General features: G+C 40.4%; 2 protein-coding genes across 3 annotated transcripts; one reads left to right on the top strand and one right to left on the bottom strand.

The window, feature by feature from the left end:
- Positions 1-9: 9 nt before the first annotated feature.
- On the bottom strand, positions 10-13,732 carry sclt1 (sodium channel and clathrin linker 1). Its single transcript, XM_047579458.1, has 21 exons — positions 13,234-13,732; positions 12,949-13,016; positions 12,648-12,700; positions 12,392-12,464; positions 11,175-11,230; positions 10,921-11,056; positions 9,954-10,076; positions 9,698-9,763; positions 8,848-8,918; positions 8,448-8,538; positions 8,129-8,220; positions 7,804-7,981; positions 7,537-7,635; positions 4,457-4,528; positions 4,240-4,314; positions 3,956-4,098; positions 3,669-3,861; positions 2,772-2,968; positions 1,531-1,609; positions 944-1,039; positions 10-288 (listed from the first exon to the last, which is right to left on the bottom strand). The coding sequence occupies exons 1-21, from the start codon at positions 13,265-13,267 to the stop codon at positions 229-231; spliced, it is 2,055 nt and encodes a 684-aa protein (XP_047435414.1). The 5' UTR covers positions 13,268-13,732; the 3' UTR covers positions 10-228.
- Positions 13,733-13,782: 50 nt separating this feature from the next.
- Positions 13,783-17,368, top strand: c2h4orf33 (chromosome 2 C4orf33 homolog). Of its 2 annotated transcripts, none has more exons than XM_047579460.1 (6): positions 13,783-13,890; positions 14,422-14,615; positions 16,158-16,218; positions 16,319-16,370; positions 16,459-16,658; positions 17,266-17,368. In XM_047579460.1, the coding sequence occupies exons 2-6, from the start codon at positions 14,429-14,431 to the stop codon at positions 17,360-17,362; spliced, it is 597 nt and encodes a 198-aa protein (XP_047435416.1). In that variant the 5' UTR covers positions 13,783-13,890; positions 14,422-14,428; the 3' UTR covers positions 17,363-17,368. The 2 variants fall into 2 exon arrangements, with proteins under 2 accessions (XP_047435416.1, XP_047435415.1); XM_047579459.1 differs by lacking the exon at positions 13,783-13,890 and adding an exon at positions 13,918-14,327.
- The last annotated feature ends 1,492 nt before the right edge of the window (positions 17,369-18,860 follow it).

Here is an 18,860-nt window from a genome sequence, read left to right on the forward strand (position 1 = left end):
ACTATATTCTGATGTGTTTATTCATTTATTTTTTTTGTAGTTTCCATATTACATGACACCATTTCATCCTTATAAATAATATTATTCAGAAAAGCATTGGTTCTACATTAGTGTGCAAAGTTAGAAAAAGTCAACTATATTTAATTACCAAAGTGGTGACAATAGACACCAGTGTTGTCTTATGTCTTTGGCCAGGAACAACGTGTTTATAACAGTCATCGGTAGTCATTATAAAGTCTCTGGGTCAACCATGGCTGTTTTTCTTCGCTGTGACGTCAACATACTCAGCTGGAAAACGAAAAAAACAAGTGGTAAATAATATCAGTGTTCAATGAGATTAAAAGGCAGATGACACATTTCTCCTTGTAAGAGTAATACCCTTACCATTTGGATCTGATGCCATCCCATTTTATAGTCAAATGTTTTGCCTATAGGCTGGAAAGGCACAATATTCATGGCCAATTTTGACCTCGGTTTCAGAAAAGGCACTCTCCTCCTCTGAGGGTTTCGAATGGTTATTTAACTTGTTCTGATGCAGGTGACTGCTCTGTGTTGGTTCAACTGAACTTGTGATTAACAGATGACTGATTCAAATATGCTGATTAAAATGTTGCATGACTGTGGGCATTTCAGGTACAGTATTAGACTGGGGCACATCTCATCTTCATCTTCATCACAGTCACTGTTAGACATGTTCACTGTTTTGATGCCTTTGGAACAAATCACTGAAAGATTGAGATATAATTTATTCGTAAATTACATTCCACTTGACAGTGAGGCTCACTGGCTTCAATGGCTCCTGCGACATTCGGGATGCTGTGGTTCACTTGTCCACCCTTATAGAACAGTTCTCGAATTCAAAAATACAAAATGCTGCACAAATTCTTTAGTTACCTACACCATGTCACCCAGTGAGAACACTTATACCAGTATATACCAATACCTGTTGTGTAGCAGTAGTGGCTCTTTGTTCAGCCTGTGTCAGGCGTCTCTGGAGACGGTCCGTCTTCTCTTGATATTCGGCTAGCTGCCTCTCATACTGTGCATACACAAATACACAAACAATAAGTCACATTGAGCAACGCTTTCTGCCTCTAAATATTTCATAATTTTGTATATCTTTATCATACGTGTGACAAACCCTTGTCAAATATAATGTTTGTTAATATTAGGTTCGTCAGATGGAAAGATTCCAAGTTAAACTTTTCAGACTTTGCAAATTATCGCATTGTTTAAAACTTCTTGACATTTATGACCGTGATGTGGCAGGTTTCCAGTAGAATGCCTCCTCATTTTTGTCGTTATTTATCTGGGCTGTTCCAAAGAAGACTCGACATTTAACGAGGATAATGTCTTATAAGATTAGTGCAGTAAAGAGAAGCTCTTCCTATCATGCAGAAAACAGTGTCGCAGAGTGCAAGATATCAGCTTGTAGTCTATGTTGTCTAATAAATTGACAATTGGCCACAGTTTCAATTCCCATTCATAATGAACTCCCTAGTACTTGCGTGATGCAAGAGTTACACAAACCTCAGAAATGGCATTATGGGTAGTTTCAAGCTGCAGCTCCAGGTCATGTGAACGCTGCTTCTGTCGATTTAAATCTGCCCTGAAACAAACAATTCAAACAGATTAGAGGCTGGCCACTTTTCACAGAGAGCAAATATATATTTATAAAGCTTTACTTTCAGCCTGGTCCAACTTTTCAGCACATCTCAGTATAGTAAAGCTGACACTGAGGGCAAAACAGCAGGTGATGAGCCAATTTTAGTTTCAGCTGTTTTTAAAATCTCCTGTGCTCCATTGTTTCAGTTGCTTAGTCTTTTATCCAGGGTTAGTGATAAAACTTATGCAACAAAGTCCTTGGGCAGTGAGGTATCAGAGTAATGTTTTCATTTAATAGAGACACTGACTTACTAAATTTGCATATAGTAGAGTGCTCTATTAAATATGACAATATATTAAATGTTCATTATTGTTGTATGCTTCATTTTGAAGGATTTATTTAATTTAAAAAGTTTAGTTAGCCTACTTGCGTTTTATAGTACCACACTGCTTCATATGTTTCTACACCAGAGGGTGATACAGACAGATCAGCTTTTAGTCTGCAAATAGATAATCAAGCTATCCATCTGAACTCAGTCAGCTAATAAATATATTTTTCGAATTACCATGGCTTACACATTTGGATGTGTAGTAAACACCACAGGGTTCTTCTGTAACATCTAGTGATAGTGGTTGGTACATCACTGGTGAACAGGAGCCACTCATAGCTAATAGGGCTTTAATGGTAACAAAATGTTAATACAGGTAAATGCAATGGAAGCCCTTTGTGATCCACTGAGAACATGGCTTCCACATGCCCTAAAGCCAGGGTCACTAATGTTATACTTTTGATAGAGCGTTTATACTTGAACAGAAACAGCTTTTTTATTCTTTCATGGCCAGTAATCTCACAGTTGCATGTGTTGTAAATCATCTCACGTGGTGCTACTCAGTCAGCTAAATCTGCATTCTGCCAGGCATCTCCACTCAGTTCCAAGAGAGATACACACAGAGGAGAGCCGAGGCAAGAGACAACAGTAAGTCCTGGCAGGATAAGCTAGAGCTTACTTCACTAACTGAACAAAAGAAAGTGTGGGAGTGGGATATAAAAAAGAGTGAAACCAAAAATGAGCTGTTAAAGCTGTTCAATTGTCAAGAACAATCTTCTCTGGCATATTAAAGATCTAAAGTGGTAAGTTTTTGGTCCAAGAGGACACTTCACTTACTTGAGCGCTGTGATTTTGGCCTCAAAGGCCTGGACCAGGTTCTTTGCCTCTTCTTTCCATCTCTGAGTGCTTCTCTGCTGCGCTGTAAGGAGACGCGTCAGATCAGCACTAGAGCTCCGGCTGCTTTCCTCCAGCTCCCTCACCCGCGCGTCCAGTCCTTGCTCCTTTAGGCTGTACTCTTGCTCCATCTGTGAAACCTGGAGGATCACAACAGTGAGAATGTCCACATGTGGTCGACTTCCAATTTACCAGTCCACAATTAATCTAACTGGATCGATAAGATTCACATATACCATTATCTTACATTAACAGTGTACAATACTGCATTGCATCAGCAGTAACACTTTTCAATTGTTAATCCAACTGGCTGTTTGGCAATAGTATTCAATCCTACTCCAGACCAGTATGACTTAATACATTTCATTTTCTCACTGGTTTCATATCTGTACACACAGGAGTTCTGGAGCTCAGAAAACAGGTAATTTGCCCAGAAGCAGGGCCTGAAGTATTATGGAAGGTTTTTAATACCGACTCGTATTACCCCCTAAAAGTTGAGGCTATCGTGGCTTCTGCTATCTTGCTTTATCTTAAAATCTTTACTTATGTATTTATTTATTTATTTAAATCTGTCTCAAGCAAAGTCCCTATCTTTATGGTGGTGCATGTTTCATCTCCCCCAAGCTTGTAAACACAAACTTTATCTTAATTCAAATAATACTATCTGGGGGGGGGTTGTAGAGAGCCTATACTCTGTATTTCTTCGTCCATTTTCTACGTGTGTGCCTTGTTATTTATTTTGTGTATTTATTTTATTTACTGTATACCTTTTTTTTGGTGAATTGGCAAGAGTCAACGATTAAAAAGTATGCAGTGATTTACTTAGTGTCACTACGCTACCTGCTGCTTGGCTTTCTTTTGGACGAGCAGCGTTGCCTTGCGCAGCTCGTCCATCTCCCTGCGAAGCTGCAAGTTCTCCTGCTGCAGCTGGAGCCGCTCCTCACTGACGCTCACGCAGTCGTCCCGCGCCGCAACCAGAGAGCCCTGCAGCCGCCGCACTTCGTCCTGGCACCGCGACAGCTCCTCGCTGTAGCTGGAGGCGGTCGAATGGTTTATTATGAGGAAGGAGTGTCCGGAAAACCCACAGTTCAACCTAATAAAGGGTAAACCCATAAAGCTACACTTACTCCATCTCCATCTTTTTCATTTTGTTCTGGGTGCTTTGCAGAGTACGGCTGATGTCTTCCCTCAGCCTCTCTGCATCGAGACATCTCTGATAAAGGGTATCAATCTTCCTGAACTCTGGTTCTGCCCTACCCTCCTTATACACCTAGAAAAAAAAAAATGCGACACATTATTAAAGTGACAGCGGCGCTGCCCTACTCCACGTTCATAAAACCACATGATCAAACCGTATTAGAGCTCTGGGGGAAGCTTTTTCTTGTGGTTTGCCTGACACTTTCACAGATACCTTCTCCAGTTCCTCCTCTACAGCTTTTCTCTCTCGCAGGGACCTTTCAATCTGAGACTCTTTATCTGCACACTCCTACAGAGAGGTGGAAAGAGGGAACAAGGAGAGTCGGGGAGAGGGCCGGTCGGAGGCAGAATGAGTAGACAGGTAGAAAATGAAAAAAAGACATAGTGCGAGTTCGAAAAGAATTTGTTCCCTCAGCAGGGAGGGTTCTTACCAGCTGCAGTGCAGACAGCTCCTCTGCCATACGGTGGATTTGAACGTTGCACTGTTTGCGCACATTTTCCACCTGTTAGAGATAAAAGTCACACAGCTGAAATATGGGCAAAGGCTTCAGGGACCCGGTGAGTGTAACTGCTCTGCTTTTTCTTTGTGTTTGACAGACTGTAACTTTAAAAGAAGGCTCTCGAGTTGTCAACTTAACACAGCAAGTCAAAAAAGATGTCTGTATTCAGACTTTTGCTTTGACTGCGTCGACTTTAACATGTTGCCCGGCACATTTAGATGACTGAAAATTACCTGTTCCTTTCCTATAAGGCTGTAAGAGTTTTCAATGTACAGCCTTGATTTTAGCACAAAAGACGGAAAATTTAAAAGCAGACTGATAAGAGAAAGGACATTCATGTTAAACAGCATGAAGCAAAGATGCAACTAAACATCCTGCATCATTTTTGATTGTTTTTTATTCTCAGCAATAATAGCTTTGATTTTCATTTTAAAGGCATAAGATGAGAGGGAAAAATGATTAGAAATAGGAAAAGATGAATAAATTATAAAAATGTGATTGGGAAAACACTGGATTAGTATTAGTATTAGTATTATACAGTGTCGGTATTGTTGTTCTGTGTCCTTGTAGACCAATGAGTAACTGTAAAAGTTCTAATTAATTCTGGTTAATTAACTTTATCATCAGATAGCAGCCACCAGACAAATCACTTAACCTGAGCCATAGTGTTCGACTGACTCTGAATGCCTCATTAAACCGGCTCATTTATTGTCGTTCATTTACTACACCATTTAATTTCTATAATGGAATATTTTAAGAAAGCTGTGTAAAGGATTTAACTGGATAAGGTATTTGAAGGCCTCCATAATTATGCTTTCATTAGTACATAATCATCTGTAACTAAGAATTGTGTTTTTGTTACAATGAGCAATTCACATCTACGGGGAGCAAGTCCACTTCCGTCAAGCCCTCCATGTTACATCACAATGTTTCTACAGTAACACAGGACAGACAAACCTAACACCGACTCCAGAGAGATCCAAATTTCGACGAAAAAAAAAGAGAAGAAAACTGAAAAGAGGATAGTGAGGAAGTACCTTACAGCTAGATGGCAGTAAATCCCAAACGGTGGTGCTTTAAAAAATATGGGCCTAGAGTAATACATAATATTTAATAAGTGCAGGAATGAAATAGTGATGATGTATTAAGTAACTGTTATTTTAATGTTTTCTAGAAATACCTGTAGCCACGTAAGTATGGTAGTAACTCTTAAAATCAATTACTGAACAATAAATAAATACATAAAAGCCAGTAAAAGGAGCTATGAAACACTGTTCTTAAGGAGGACTCTGGTTTCAGATTTAGAACTGACTTGAAGATTTTAAGCTTTCGCATCCCTGTGATCTCCTACAACCACACGTCCTGATCTAACAACTTGCTTCTGGTTGTCCCAAGAACAAGGTTGAAGCACAGAGGAGATGGTGCTTTTGAAGCTTCAGCCTTCAGACTCAGGATCAATTTGCCTCCACATGTTACATGTTTGACAGACATGTCCGTTTAAATCACATCTTAAAACTAACTTTTATTCTTGGACGTTGAGTTTTGGAGCCGCATATTTTTTTTAATTTCTGCCTCCACCATGTCTTTGTGTTGACTGTGTGTTTACTTATTTGTTTGTTAATGATACTGGCATTTCATTTTTGTGTGCTTTTCCAAGTGTTTAGACGGCACTATTTAATGAAACAAGCTTCATGATATGACACTAATACTGACTTTATAGAAAAAAAAAAGCTTTAAGAGAGTTTTCTGACAAAAGCACATTAAGTGCATCCTTGACCTCAGCCTTTATTAATCTCCAACAGCTAAACAGAATGAAATCACATCTTTTAGCCCTACTCTCGGGAGTTTTGTACAAAAGCTATTAGATTTGCTGAAATTTAGGTCTGATTTAAGAAGCTTCATAGCCATTTTATGGACCTCCATTAGGTTTGTCTAAATTTTGTCTGTCCTTGTGTTTTTTCCATGTAACTACAGTACTACAAAGCTTCATTTACTAACCAAATAATACAGTTAAATTAATTTTACTTCTCGTCAATGATAATGGCAATTTGGGGAAAAACTGACATTTATTCACGCACAGATGAACCTCTTCAGCTCTATTTCTAGGCAGGTTACATCCATCAGATGGAAAAGTATGAAACCATAGGCAGCACATTGTGGTTAATTCATCTGCACTTACAGCGTGTGCACCTTGATAGTGGATAACTCAGGAAAAACTTGGAATACTGGAAAGCCCAACCCTCTTGTTTAGCAGTCTGAGTGGTTCCTACATCCTAAGGTAAAAGGTCTGACTACCAATTGTAAGCAGTTTAGGGATTAATTCCTCATTACACATGCTTATCTTAACCCTGAATGGCTTTAAATGAGGATGAGGGAGGGGGGGAGATTAAGGGAGGAGGGAAAGATCGTCTCACTTTGGCAGCAATATTTACACTTAACCTCCAACTCAATGACAAAATTACCCGGAGGGTAAAAAAAAATATATATATATACATCAGGAGGTCCAAGGTTTACGAAAAGCACCAACAATTACTCTGTAAAGTATCATCATTTGTTGAATGCCAGCCAGAGACTAAGATGACAGCCAGCACTTCAGTCATACTACGCTGCATTAATAGGATTAAACAGTGGAAGCCTTGATGAAGGAGATCCATTAATAGAGCGTTAATCACCACGTCTCTGAGTGAGGTTACACGTGGTGACAGAGCAGTCTTTTGCCTTTGGCTTCGTACTTCATGCGTTTAAAAGCACAGTAGTCGAGAGCAAACGGTACAGCAGGAGGTTATGCTTCCTTTATGCAAAACTAATTATACACTTAGAAGCGGGCTGTGGTTTCTGTAATTTTTGGTAATGCCAATGGCACCAAATATCCTGACATCATCCAGTGCTTGTAAGTCATGATGAGATTTATTCAGCAGTAGCTTCAAAGCAGATTTTAGTCGCACGCAGCTCAAATTACACAGCAGGTATTTAGTAGAAGCGTTTATTCAGCTTTTCAGCAACTTGTGTACCTCTTTCCTGGTGCGAACCGCGGCATCCTGGATCAGCTGTCTGATGGCTTCTTTTGTCTTCTGCAGCTCCTCTGTCTTCTGTTTTTCTCTTAACAGGGCCTGAAGGGTGACCGAGAAAGACAGACACAGGAACACATTTCAGCGGGCAAAGTCCTAAAGTGCTCAGGGCAGGAGAAGACTTGTCAGGGTATAGTGAAGCTGAAAAGATTGAGAGGAAGCCAGTGAAAAGAATGGGGTAAAAGACAGAGACAAAGTGACTGCAGCCACCTGGTCTTTCTGCAGCGCAGCTTCCTCGGCCACTTGAACGCTTTCTCGCACTTTGGACAGGGCCTCATACTTCTCCTCTTCGAGGGTGGAGCATCGCGCCTGGAGTTCCCCCACCTTTCTCTCCCACACAGTTTGCTCTCTGCGGACGGCCTCTGCTTCTTGAGATGCAGCCTTTAGTCTAGCAATGGAGAAACACAGCAAGGTTAGCAAGAGTCTCGCATAAAATGAGACCAATATGATCACAAGCAGAGCTCCTACTTCTTAGGTGATGGCCGGTGACAGCTGTGAGAAAAGTGACAGAAGCAGCAGTTTTACATGTGCTCACCTTGTCTCTAACTGGCTCAAGGCTGTCTGAAGCTGCTGGAGTCGCCTGTCTGCTGCATCCTCACGGCCCTGAGCTTCTGCCACCTCTTCCTCCTAAAGACATGCACAGGTGTGGTCATAAGACCAAGGTCGCAAAGATCCAGGGACTTCATTATGGATTAATTACATTTTGTTTATCAAATCACACGAATAATGACAAATGGCGGCTCCTAAAAGCCCAACATTTGATAGAATTAACAGCTGTTCCAGCCCCATGTCAGCGTATGATCAGTCTCAACAATTCTGCTACATTTTCCACACAGTATTTGCTTTTCTCTCACTCGTCTCTGCATCTGATCTTGGAAACTCTGCAACAATTTGGTCATCTCGTCCACTTTGGCTGTGGCTGTCCTCAGCTCAGTCTTGGCCTGCCTGGATTGGCACAGAGAGAAAAAGCAACAGAGACTGGATGTGATATACAATTCATGGTCGCCCACTTTGAATAAAATACTCTGACAATTTGGAAAATACTGTTCTATGCTGTCTTCCTCAAGTTTATTAAGACGAGCGATATATTCTCTTAAGTGAACGTGAAGATCAATACTACGCTCATCTGCCTGGAAGCGCTACTAAAGCTCATTTTGCTGTCACAGGGCTACAAGTCACTTCAGAATGAAGAGTCCATTCACAGAGCGAGGCTGCTGGCAGCAGTCACCTTGAGTCTTCCGGGTATTTAGTTACCTGAGCTGGCTTTGTAGCTCCTCCATCTCTGTGCTCTGCTCTGTCACAGTCTTCAGGAACTGCTGGTTAGTCTGAGTGTGGCAAGAGAGACAAGACTGCCATTTGTGTGGCATGATTCCAAACACGCACCTCCAACTTTATGTCAAAACCAACTTTTGCCCGAATATCTTATTTAAAAAAAAAAAGAAAAAACTTTCTGTCCTTTTAGAAGACACCCTAAGGAGGCTCTGTCAGTCATTCACAGCTACACAGCCAATTGCTCTCACACGCAGCGACTGAAAAAGCCTGCCTGTGACTGTCATACAGTCACAAAGACGGGAAAGCCTAAGGCTTGCCCTCTCATTAAAAATGTATTTGAGGGATATCGTATTACTATCTCCTAACGCACTGCTACTGTTACCAATATATGCAGCATGCACATGTGTGTGTTCATGATTTTTGTGTGAATATATATATATATATATATACACAATCTGCTATACAGGTTAATCTCTAAGTGAGGTTGAGCCTCATTCAGGTCAACTGTCTCTCTAAATAGAGTCTAAACGCTTGGTGCTGAACTATCGGTAACTCCAGGTGAGAGAGAGAAACACACACACACACACACACAAACAACAGGGCTGGAAAAAGAAAGAGCTGAGGTAGTTTGGTAGGATTACTGAGTGAGCTGACAGTCCATTATGTAACAAGACAGTTCTGGGTGACTACCAGAGTCATTTAGAAACCGATTCACTTAGTTAGAAGATTAATTATTAGAGCAGGGTTCATTTTGTTAAAGTGCACAGCATTTCGATCGCATGGCTAATTGGAAGGCAGTAATGTAACATGCTTTTAATTAACTGTTACTTACCGATTCCAGTTTCTGATTGGCCACTTGGAGTTTGTACGCATGCTGCTGGAACTGAACAAGCTGATCCTGTGATGAGAAAAGGGTGCGTTCAATAAAATTTAACTGCTAGTTATTACCCGGTGCTTTTTTCAAACACTGACTGAGGCAAAACTGTTCTAATTTGCATCACTTCTATGATAATGGCTCCATCTAGTGGTGACGGCTCTCATGTTCTAATAATGTGGCGTTTCTGCACGTTAATGTGGGAATGCTGAACCTTGAGCTGCTGTCTCTGAGAGTCGTGGATCCGTCCATCAGAGATGGTCTTCTGGTAGATCTGTTGGAGACGGTCTAGTTCTTGAGCTGCTGTCTGCCACAGCTCCATGGCCTGTGTCCGCTCCTACACGCATACGCAGAAAAATATCCACCCACATTCACACATGCTCACAGGCGCTTATGAACAGCAAAGACTGCAGCTAGATCAGAAGTTAGATGAAAAGAATAGCAAACATCTCTGTGCCTCTGCTGGACTGTTTTTAAAGAAAGCACAGAAACCATCTCTGTCGCTGCCCAGCTGATTTTGAATCTTGTTAGCTAGAAGGAGATCATTTCTCAATGCAGAACTGATCTTAGGAGCAAACAAATGTTAATTTCACAAAAAAGGTTTGTGGAGAGCAGTGGGCCAGGCTGAACCTCTAGAGATGAGATGCAGACTAACTAGTAATACAACCAGTGTGAGTTGTTTCCTGTAGTTGGACATACAACAAGTGTAGCAGTTTAAAAGTTGCCAAAAAGCCCGTTTGAAAACGGCTTCACAGTGCTCTCTACCGAATGTCCGCAGATCAGAATCATATCGCTTATCCAACTTCAAGTCACGAAGAATCTTCGCAGCATCCAGCTACATCACATGCTCAGTCAAGGCTCTGTTGTGGTTTCAGGTCCAGAGGAGGGTTTATACTGCAGAGGCCATACTTATAAATACTGACTACTGTATTTATAATACTGAATTCTTCTGCCAATGTTTTTCTCAAGTTTACAGATGTGGAAACGGACACTTCTGGTTCCCTGCGTCTGCATCATCAATCATTCAAAATGTCCATGTCTTTGATTATTGTAATAATTAATGTGATGACCATTAATCAACAGAATGCTTACAGATTTTATTAACATAATTTGAATTAGTTATGAGTGCTGTGGGCTTCATCTACAGAGGTTCAGACATTCTCAAATGGACGTGTGCAGACCTGCTCAGACAGCTGGACCTGCTCTTGGAGGTTTTTGATGACGGCATCCTCCTCCATCGTGCTGTCCTCCACTCCCGAGGCCATCGGCAGGGCATGAAGCTGTTTCTCAACAGACTCCCTCAGCTCTGCGTGCAACCTGGAAAAGGTGGTAGATATGAGTGACTTATACGAAAGGGTAATTTAATGAATACAGCTTTGGCTGATGTTGTCCAACTACTTTCAGTATAGTGATACAAGTGTATTATGTTTTCTACCTTTCATTTTCCTTGACAACCCTCTCCAACTTCACTTTGACATCTGTCATTTGAGCCTGTTGATTAAAATAGCCACATGAAAAGTGAGTCTTATAAATTAGTTAAGATATTGTGATATACACCGCAAATAACAAATAGGTATGAGCCTCCTATTGGAAAATTACTTCATGGTTGCTTATCATTCAGCTGGCAACAAGTTATTTAATCACAACTGATGCAATGAGTAGCTTCTCATTTCTTAAACAACTATGTCTAAAGACACATCCCGTGGTCGTGGAAAATATGTTAGTCTGTTTGAAAAGAGTCAAATCATCAGCATGCATCAAGGAGAGAAAACATCTGAGGAGATTGAAGCAGAAAGTACTAGAATTGGGTTAAGAACTGTCCAAGACATTATTAAAAACTCGAGATAGTGGGGAACCATTGTCCTTGAGGAAGAAATGTGGTCAGAAAAAAAATCCTGATTGATCGTGATCAACACTCACTTAAACGTTTGGTGAAATCAAATCGAAGAAAAACAACAGTAGAACTCAGGACATGTGGTCTGATGAGTCCAGATTTACCCTGTTCCATGTGATGGGTGAGGTCAGGTCAGGGTTCAGCAACATTACGCCCAAAGAATGGGACTACCACAATTTACTGAATGACCAGGTTATTACAGCAATGGATTTTTTCTTCCCAGATGACACGGGCATATTCAGAGTTGACAATACCAGGATTCATTGGGCTCAAATTGTGAAAGAGTGATTCAGGGAGTGGTTCATTTTCACACATGGATTGTCCACCACAGCGTCTAGACCTTAACTCCATTGAGCATCTTTGGGATGTGCTGGAGAAGGCTTTGCAGTGGTCAGACTCTCCCATCATCAATACAAGATCTTGGTAAAAAATTAATGTAACTCTGGATGGAAATAAATCTTGCAACAATGCAGAAGCTTATTGAAACAATGCCTCAGTGAATACTGCTGTAATCAAAGCTAAAGACAGTGCTACAAAATAGAGTGTGCAACCTTTATTTTGGCCAGGCAGTGTATTTTAATGCATCTACATGATTTCAAGATCACAGAGCTTAGAATCATTTCGTACATACACCTGCAGAATGATTCTAATATTTCAGCTGATAAAGTCCAGATATTTATTGAGCCTGTGGGCATGAATATTTCATAAGAACATTTGAATTGAATTTGTGTGCCGTATTGTTTCTTTTTTCCCCCCACCTGGTATCTCTGCAGCTGTTCAGTCATTTCATCCACGTGCCGATCATACTCTGCTATCAGAGGAGCCATTACACTGTAACAAAGAGAAATGATGATGTTATTTTGTGGGTGGATGGGAGGAATCATATCTCTGTCGCATTCAAATGAGCATATTCCCCATAAGTCCAATTTGCTGAGTGTCTACCTACTGTATGTTGAACATCTCTAAAATGTGTCCAGAAACAAAATAAAACAAAACAAAAAAAAACAGACCAACCCTCTATCTGAGATCCAAGGTGCAGGAGACTGAGGATGCCTGGACTCATCAACCTATTGAAGGTAAAGCATGGAAGGGGCATATTATATATAAATTATATTAAATACCACCAGATAAAATACAAATGGAAGATTTTATCAATCACAAAATGAATGGCACATCCACACAAAGAGATACACAAAAACACAAACCATTTACCAAACATAAATAGTTTATAAGCTTAATTTACTGATGAAATAAATAGCTCTACTTAAGCTTCATCTTTATCAGTTTCTATAGGTTTATGATGATGCCTTTGTACCTGGGATGATGTGGACTGGGTGCGGTGCCCATGCTGATACTGGCTGAGAGCAGAATTTAATCTCTGAACTGAAAACAGATGGACAGGTAGTAAATCACTGAGTAAAAAAAAAAAAAAAAAAGTTTGAAAAAATAGCTGCCATGTACACTTTTATACGGAGGATATGAATCCGTCAGGGACATTTAACATTATACATGATTAAAAGCAGCAAAGGAGGAGGATGGCGAAATAGAAAAGGGGGCATGCAAGAAGCTAGGTATCCCCCATCTCTATGTTTGGTCTTACCTTGATCACGAAGAAACTCAAGTTCTGCATCCATGCTGAATGTTTTGCTTCTAACGCAGAAGCTAATAGACTTGAGATTGAAAATCAATTCCTCGCAAACTAAGAATTAAAAATTAGCAGCAAGTAGTTTTCTCAGTGATATCAACCGTTGTTTAATCCGACGTTTTAGTGGGAGAGTTTAAAAGCTGCCTTCAAATAGCGTTTCAAGTCAGCTAAGAAGCTGCTAAAAACATTTATTCTGAGCTAGCTTTCCGTTGTTACCTGCGGTTACCTGGTGCAGCTGGCTAGCTTAGCTGGAGTGGCTAATCAATCTCAGCCAAGATTAGTTGCCTAACGAATGGTTCTGATTCGTTAAGTGAATCACCAGATACATTTTCATCGGAAAACAGCACCTGTACATTATTTAAATGTGTAATTATTAAGCGTCCTTGATTAAACACAATATTATAAGCGATAGTTTTACTATAATCTTGTTTCCGCCGCCCGTTTCAAAGCAAACAAATAACAACCAATGGCAATGGAGGTGTGCACCGCCGAAAGCGTTCCGACTTTACAGGCGATAAGAAAACAAGGTTCCGCTTTGTATAGGGAAACGCGGATCCAATTGAAAGGTGTTTGAGTTTCATACATATGACGTTTTCTAGCGGAGATTACCAGGTTAGTCATGTGCTACCAAATGTACTGGTATAACATTTTACCATGTTAGAGATTCGCAAAAGCGTAGCTATGATCCGAGTGCTGTGAATGCTACCACTGACGTTAGTTTTAGTTGGAAACAACGTCTTCCGGGTAGTTTGTTCATTTGTCCAGTATCTAATCTATGTCCACTACTGAAACCAAGCCCTGCAAACCGCTTCAACTTCACTTCAGTAGCTCCGAGTTCCCTTTATCAGGAAGTCTGTTTTACAATCGTGTTATTGAGTAACACATATGTATTTAGTAGTGCTTTAAACAGGGAGTATATAAAGGCACGACCAGCACATCTGGACATGCACCTATTCTGTGGCCAGTGAAAAGGCTTCTGACAACATGGGGCTAACTCATGGACTGCAGTTTCTAACACTTCTCCACATTCTGCTATGCAGTGAATCTCTGTAAGATTGCATATGAGTATCACTCTTTGTCCTTGTGATCACAGCAGTTTCTCATCCTGACTGTATTTTTTATTTATTTGTTTATTTTTTTTAGTCCTCACATGCAAATGGAGTTTCCTATCCAGCACACCTGGGACAGCAACCCCGTAAGGCATGACCCCATCAGGATTGTCTTCTCTCCTGGGGAAGGAGGGCTGAAGATTGAGGTATTTGGTCCGTTCTTCAATGACCCAGCAGTTCCCGCAGGGCCCCCCAGCCAGCCCTTCCCAGGATTATGGGATTATGAAGGTAGGAGCTTCCCACTGTGGATTTGTGACTATTTCTTTATCGGGAGCTTTTAGGGATTTATTGACATGCCCACGCCAGATGATTGTAAATAAAGTGACTGCAAAAATGTTACCATTTAGAGGGAATGATGCATTTAGTCAGACTGAGAAATGGTGTAATTACACTCGAATCACTTTATTCCATGTGCACTGTGGAGTTTTCATTCATTGTCTGAACCAGCAACTATACTATTTTTGACCCACTTAATACTTAGCACTGGTACTTATTTTATGCTGTTTTTTATTTCTAGTTTGTTTTGTACTGACCCTATGCTGTTGTTAAAACATAATTAGAAAAGTGATCTTTATATTCTTTTTAATTCCTTTGTATAATTTAAATAGTCATAGAATTTCGTGCATTTCTGATAAAAGCAATAGGTTGAATTTATTTTCAAAATACTGTATGCTTATTGACGTTGTTGAATTATACATACAGGGGCACTAATGTACCATGGTGCCCCTCTAGAACCCCTATAACGAGGGACATGCTCCTTGAACCGAGGCTTTCACCCTCAGCGCCATGGCGTGGGTTCAATTCCAGCTCACTGCATGCGGGACTGTCTGTCTCGCCCCATTAATCTCAGTGTTTCTCTACTAATGACTATCCAATAAAGGCACAAAGGCCAAAAAAGTTTGCTTACATTATCTTAGCTAAGAAAGAAATCTGCCAACTAGTACCTATCAAATCATTCGTTGAACTGGGAGTTGCACTTTCCTTGTTTCCTCTCTTCATAGCTGGCTCAGCTAACTCTATCTCTTAGCACCAGCTTAATATTTAACAACCACAGAAAAAAAGCAATAGAGATCCTCTCATCTAATGGTAACACTCATTTAATGGTAACACTCAGCAAGAATGTAAATAAGCATATTTCCCCAAATGTAAAGAAATGCCTTTTCTTATTATAACTATTACACTGACGTATCCCAGACTCCTGATACTGAAAATGAACTTGACAGAAGTTTCAGTTTGTAGCCAGTTGTAATTGACTGCATTATGTCGCACGTGTTGGATTTACTCCAGTTTTGATCAAGCAATTTAGTCTGTCTGATGCAATTTTAAGCCACCGTACAAGCTGAAATGAAATCATAGCTATAGTCCAGAGTGTCTGGAGAAAGATGAAGGACTAGATCTGTTTATGAGACCATTATAGTTTATTATCAATATTATGATGACACCGCAATTAAACCTTGTAATGAGGTTGAGTAATAACAATCCAATCTAATTAACCTCAACTATGTTCGATTTCCGGTTAATGAGCCCCACATATTCAGTCTCATTAACGCAAGTTAATAGATTGGAAGCCAGTGCCATTATACTCCTTTGTAGATACTATGATGCTGCTAGGTTTATTTTGGCATCATATTATTAAACTTAAAGTAAACGACTCATATGATTGTCTTATCTGGACCACATGCTGATGATATTAGTGACACCTTGTAAGCAGTTTATTAATACAAAAGTGAAGCTCTCGTCTTGACTTTTCTTTCTCTGTTATCTCATCAGTCGTGGAGTCCTTCTTCCTCGATAGTGCTACAGAAAATTACCTGGAGGTGGAGTTTTGTCCGTAAGTACCTGGTGGAGCTCTTGATATGACCACACTAATGAGCATATATTTGTAGGTCGCAGTAAAACGATCAGACAGCTTCTCTGTGTTTTTACTTCAGCCATGGACAACACCTGATATTATTGCTGTCAGGGGTCGGCCAAGCATTCAAGGTAGGTTGACACCAATGGAATTGTAACAGGGCCTTTTTTAGTGTTCAGTGATGTATACTGTATAACTTACTATTTAATATTTCTACAGCAACAACTACCCATGGTGTTCAATGCCACAATCAAAGGGGACAGGTGGATGGGTGAAGCTGTCCTCCCCTGGTCCTACTTCCCTCCCAATGTCAACAAGATGAACTCCTATGCCATCCATGGCTCAGGAGAGAAGCGTACATATGAGGCTCTTTATCCCATTCCCAAGGAGGAGATAGCGGAGGGCCAACGGCCCAACTTGTGAGTAAATAGACCCCTAGAGTACACTTAGAGGTCCTAGCCCTTAATATTGTTCTTCACTGAATTCGGGGGACTTGTGAGGTTGTGACAGTCCATACTATGAGCCAAGCTCCAAAAACACTGGCTATGTTTATACTGAATGCATTTTTGGGAAAAGGATGGCTGAGACAAATCCAGACAGACCCGTTTTCTCAGTTGTGTCGTTCATTGATTCCATTCATCTTTTCAAACACTTATCTGAGAAAGTCTTTCCTTTGCTACACTATTCACATCATCTTTGCTTATCCCAAATGAGGCAAACACACACGAAAAAATAACGTATTTATCAGAGAAAGGATTGGATCATTGCAGTAGAATGATCAGAATAAAAACACCTCATGTAACCACCTCAGTCAGAACAGAGCGGCCCCACAAGGAGAAATCTTTGAACAGATTGGGAAGGTTGTGTAACCCTTAAATATTCTGTTCAACAGGGAAAAGATTAAAGCAGCATTTACCACATATGTAAATGCTGGATGTAATTCATATGAATTATGTACATGTTTAAATGTTGTGCTCATTATCTCATTATATACTAAATGCTCTTTCTCTTTTTTTTTTTTTTTAGCCATCGCCTGGGGTATTTCAAAAGTTTCCGCCTGCAGAGCATCATGGGAGAAGACTGGGTCCAGCCAGAATCTGATCTGTGGAGGGGAAAGCCCTGAGCTTTGGGAAAAAAAAAAAAAAATCACTCCTCTCTCTCTCAGTTTCTCTCTAGCGCACACAAATTCTCCAGAGCAGCAGTGGGAAAATAGTTCAAACACTCTGTGACAGGGAACAAAGGGCAATCAATCTTTATTAGTTAATGATGTCTAACCGTATGACAAGAAATATGTTATCAGCTTGTCAGAGCGTATTAGCCTTCACACACATCTGAGCAAGCACACGGACACACACTTCACAAGACATTGGACGTCACCTTAAAATGCCTTAGCGGGGTGCGACCTGCAGCTCTTACGCTGTGCTTGGTGGCGAGGAGTGTTCGTTTTGACATTCAGCTCCAGTGTTGCCTGAACGTTTCACTTAAGCGAGATAACCCCCTTGTAAGTCCTTGTGATTCTTTGCCCTGACTGTTGGGGGATAAACACACACACACACACACCAACAATCATACACACACCACTGATGTAAAAAATGTTTACTGCTTTTTGTTCATTTTAAAATCATTCTGCTGTTTTTACTCAGCTTTCATTTAATTCAAATCCAATGAACTACGTTTACATGTTGATTACACATCACTTGAATTGCATTGCCTGTTTTGTAATTGTCTGATTAAACAGCACTTTATCGGTATTGTGTGATCACGTTTCAGTGCCATGTCAGTCTGTCTTGGCTCCACAATTTTTTTTCCTCCTATAGGAGCACCTCTTATTGGTATCAAAGAAAGCTGAGCTGACTCCAGCTCACACAAGCAAACGCACGCACAAATCCATATTCCATTTATTACAATAATAATAATACATTTTATTTGATGACACCGTACACAACATACACAGAATACACATGAATACACAAAGAAAGAAACAACAATAAAGAGGTAAAAAAAAAGTAGAAGTGACAGAGTAATTGGCGCCAGACGGAATAAGCAGTTTTAAACAGATGTGCTTTGAGTTGTGATTCGAAATGGGGGAATGAATCAATGTTTCTGATTTGGGATGGAAATTAATTCTAGTGCACAAAACCATCAAGAGCATCTTTTCACTATCCTGGAGGCCAGCCTGAACTTCCCCTGCCTACAAAAGGAAATTGGTCTGGTCCATTGGGAGTCAATTATGCAAAGATGCGCCCGGCCAATCAAATTGTGCAGATGGATTTTATGCATGTCATGCACGTCATCTGAGCACCATGTCCGTTTTTTTTTTCTTCTCCATATTAGTTGAAACACAACCCTTAATGAATACACTATGTTTCACTGCATGATTTTTTTATCCTGCGTTTTGGCTTAAAACGCACAAAAACCCAGCTAGCTTCACGGTCTCAGGGGTGCTATATGTCAAATGAAACGATCTCGTCTAGTCTGATCCTGTACAGTAACACTTGAGTTATAACCTTACTCTCTGGTGCTCTTGCATGACATCTCCTTTCATTCATGAAATGCTGATGCTCTGATTGTAGTGAAAACGAGCATGAAATGTGATGAGATTTTCAGCAGGCTATCCCTCT

Source organism: Mugil cephalus, chromosome 2, assembly GCF_022458985.1.
Source record: "Mugil cephalus isolate CIBA_MC_2020 chromosome 2, CIBA_Mcephalus_1.1, whole genome shotgun sequence".
NCBI classification, from domain to species: Eukaryota; Metazoa; Chordata; class Actinopteri; order Mugiliformes; family Mugilidae; genus Mugil; species Mugil cephalus.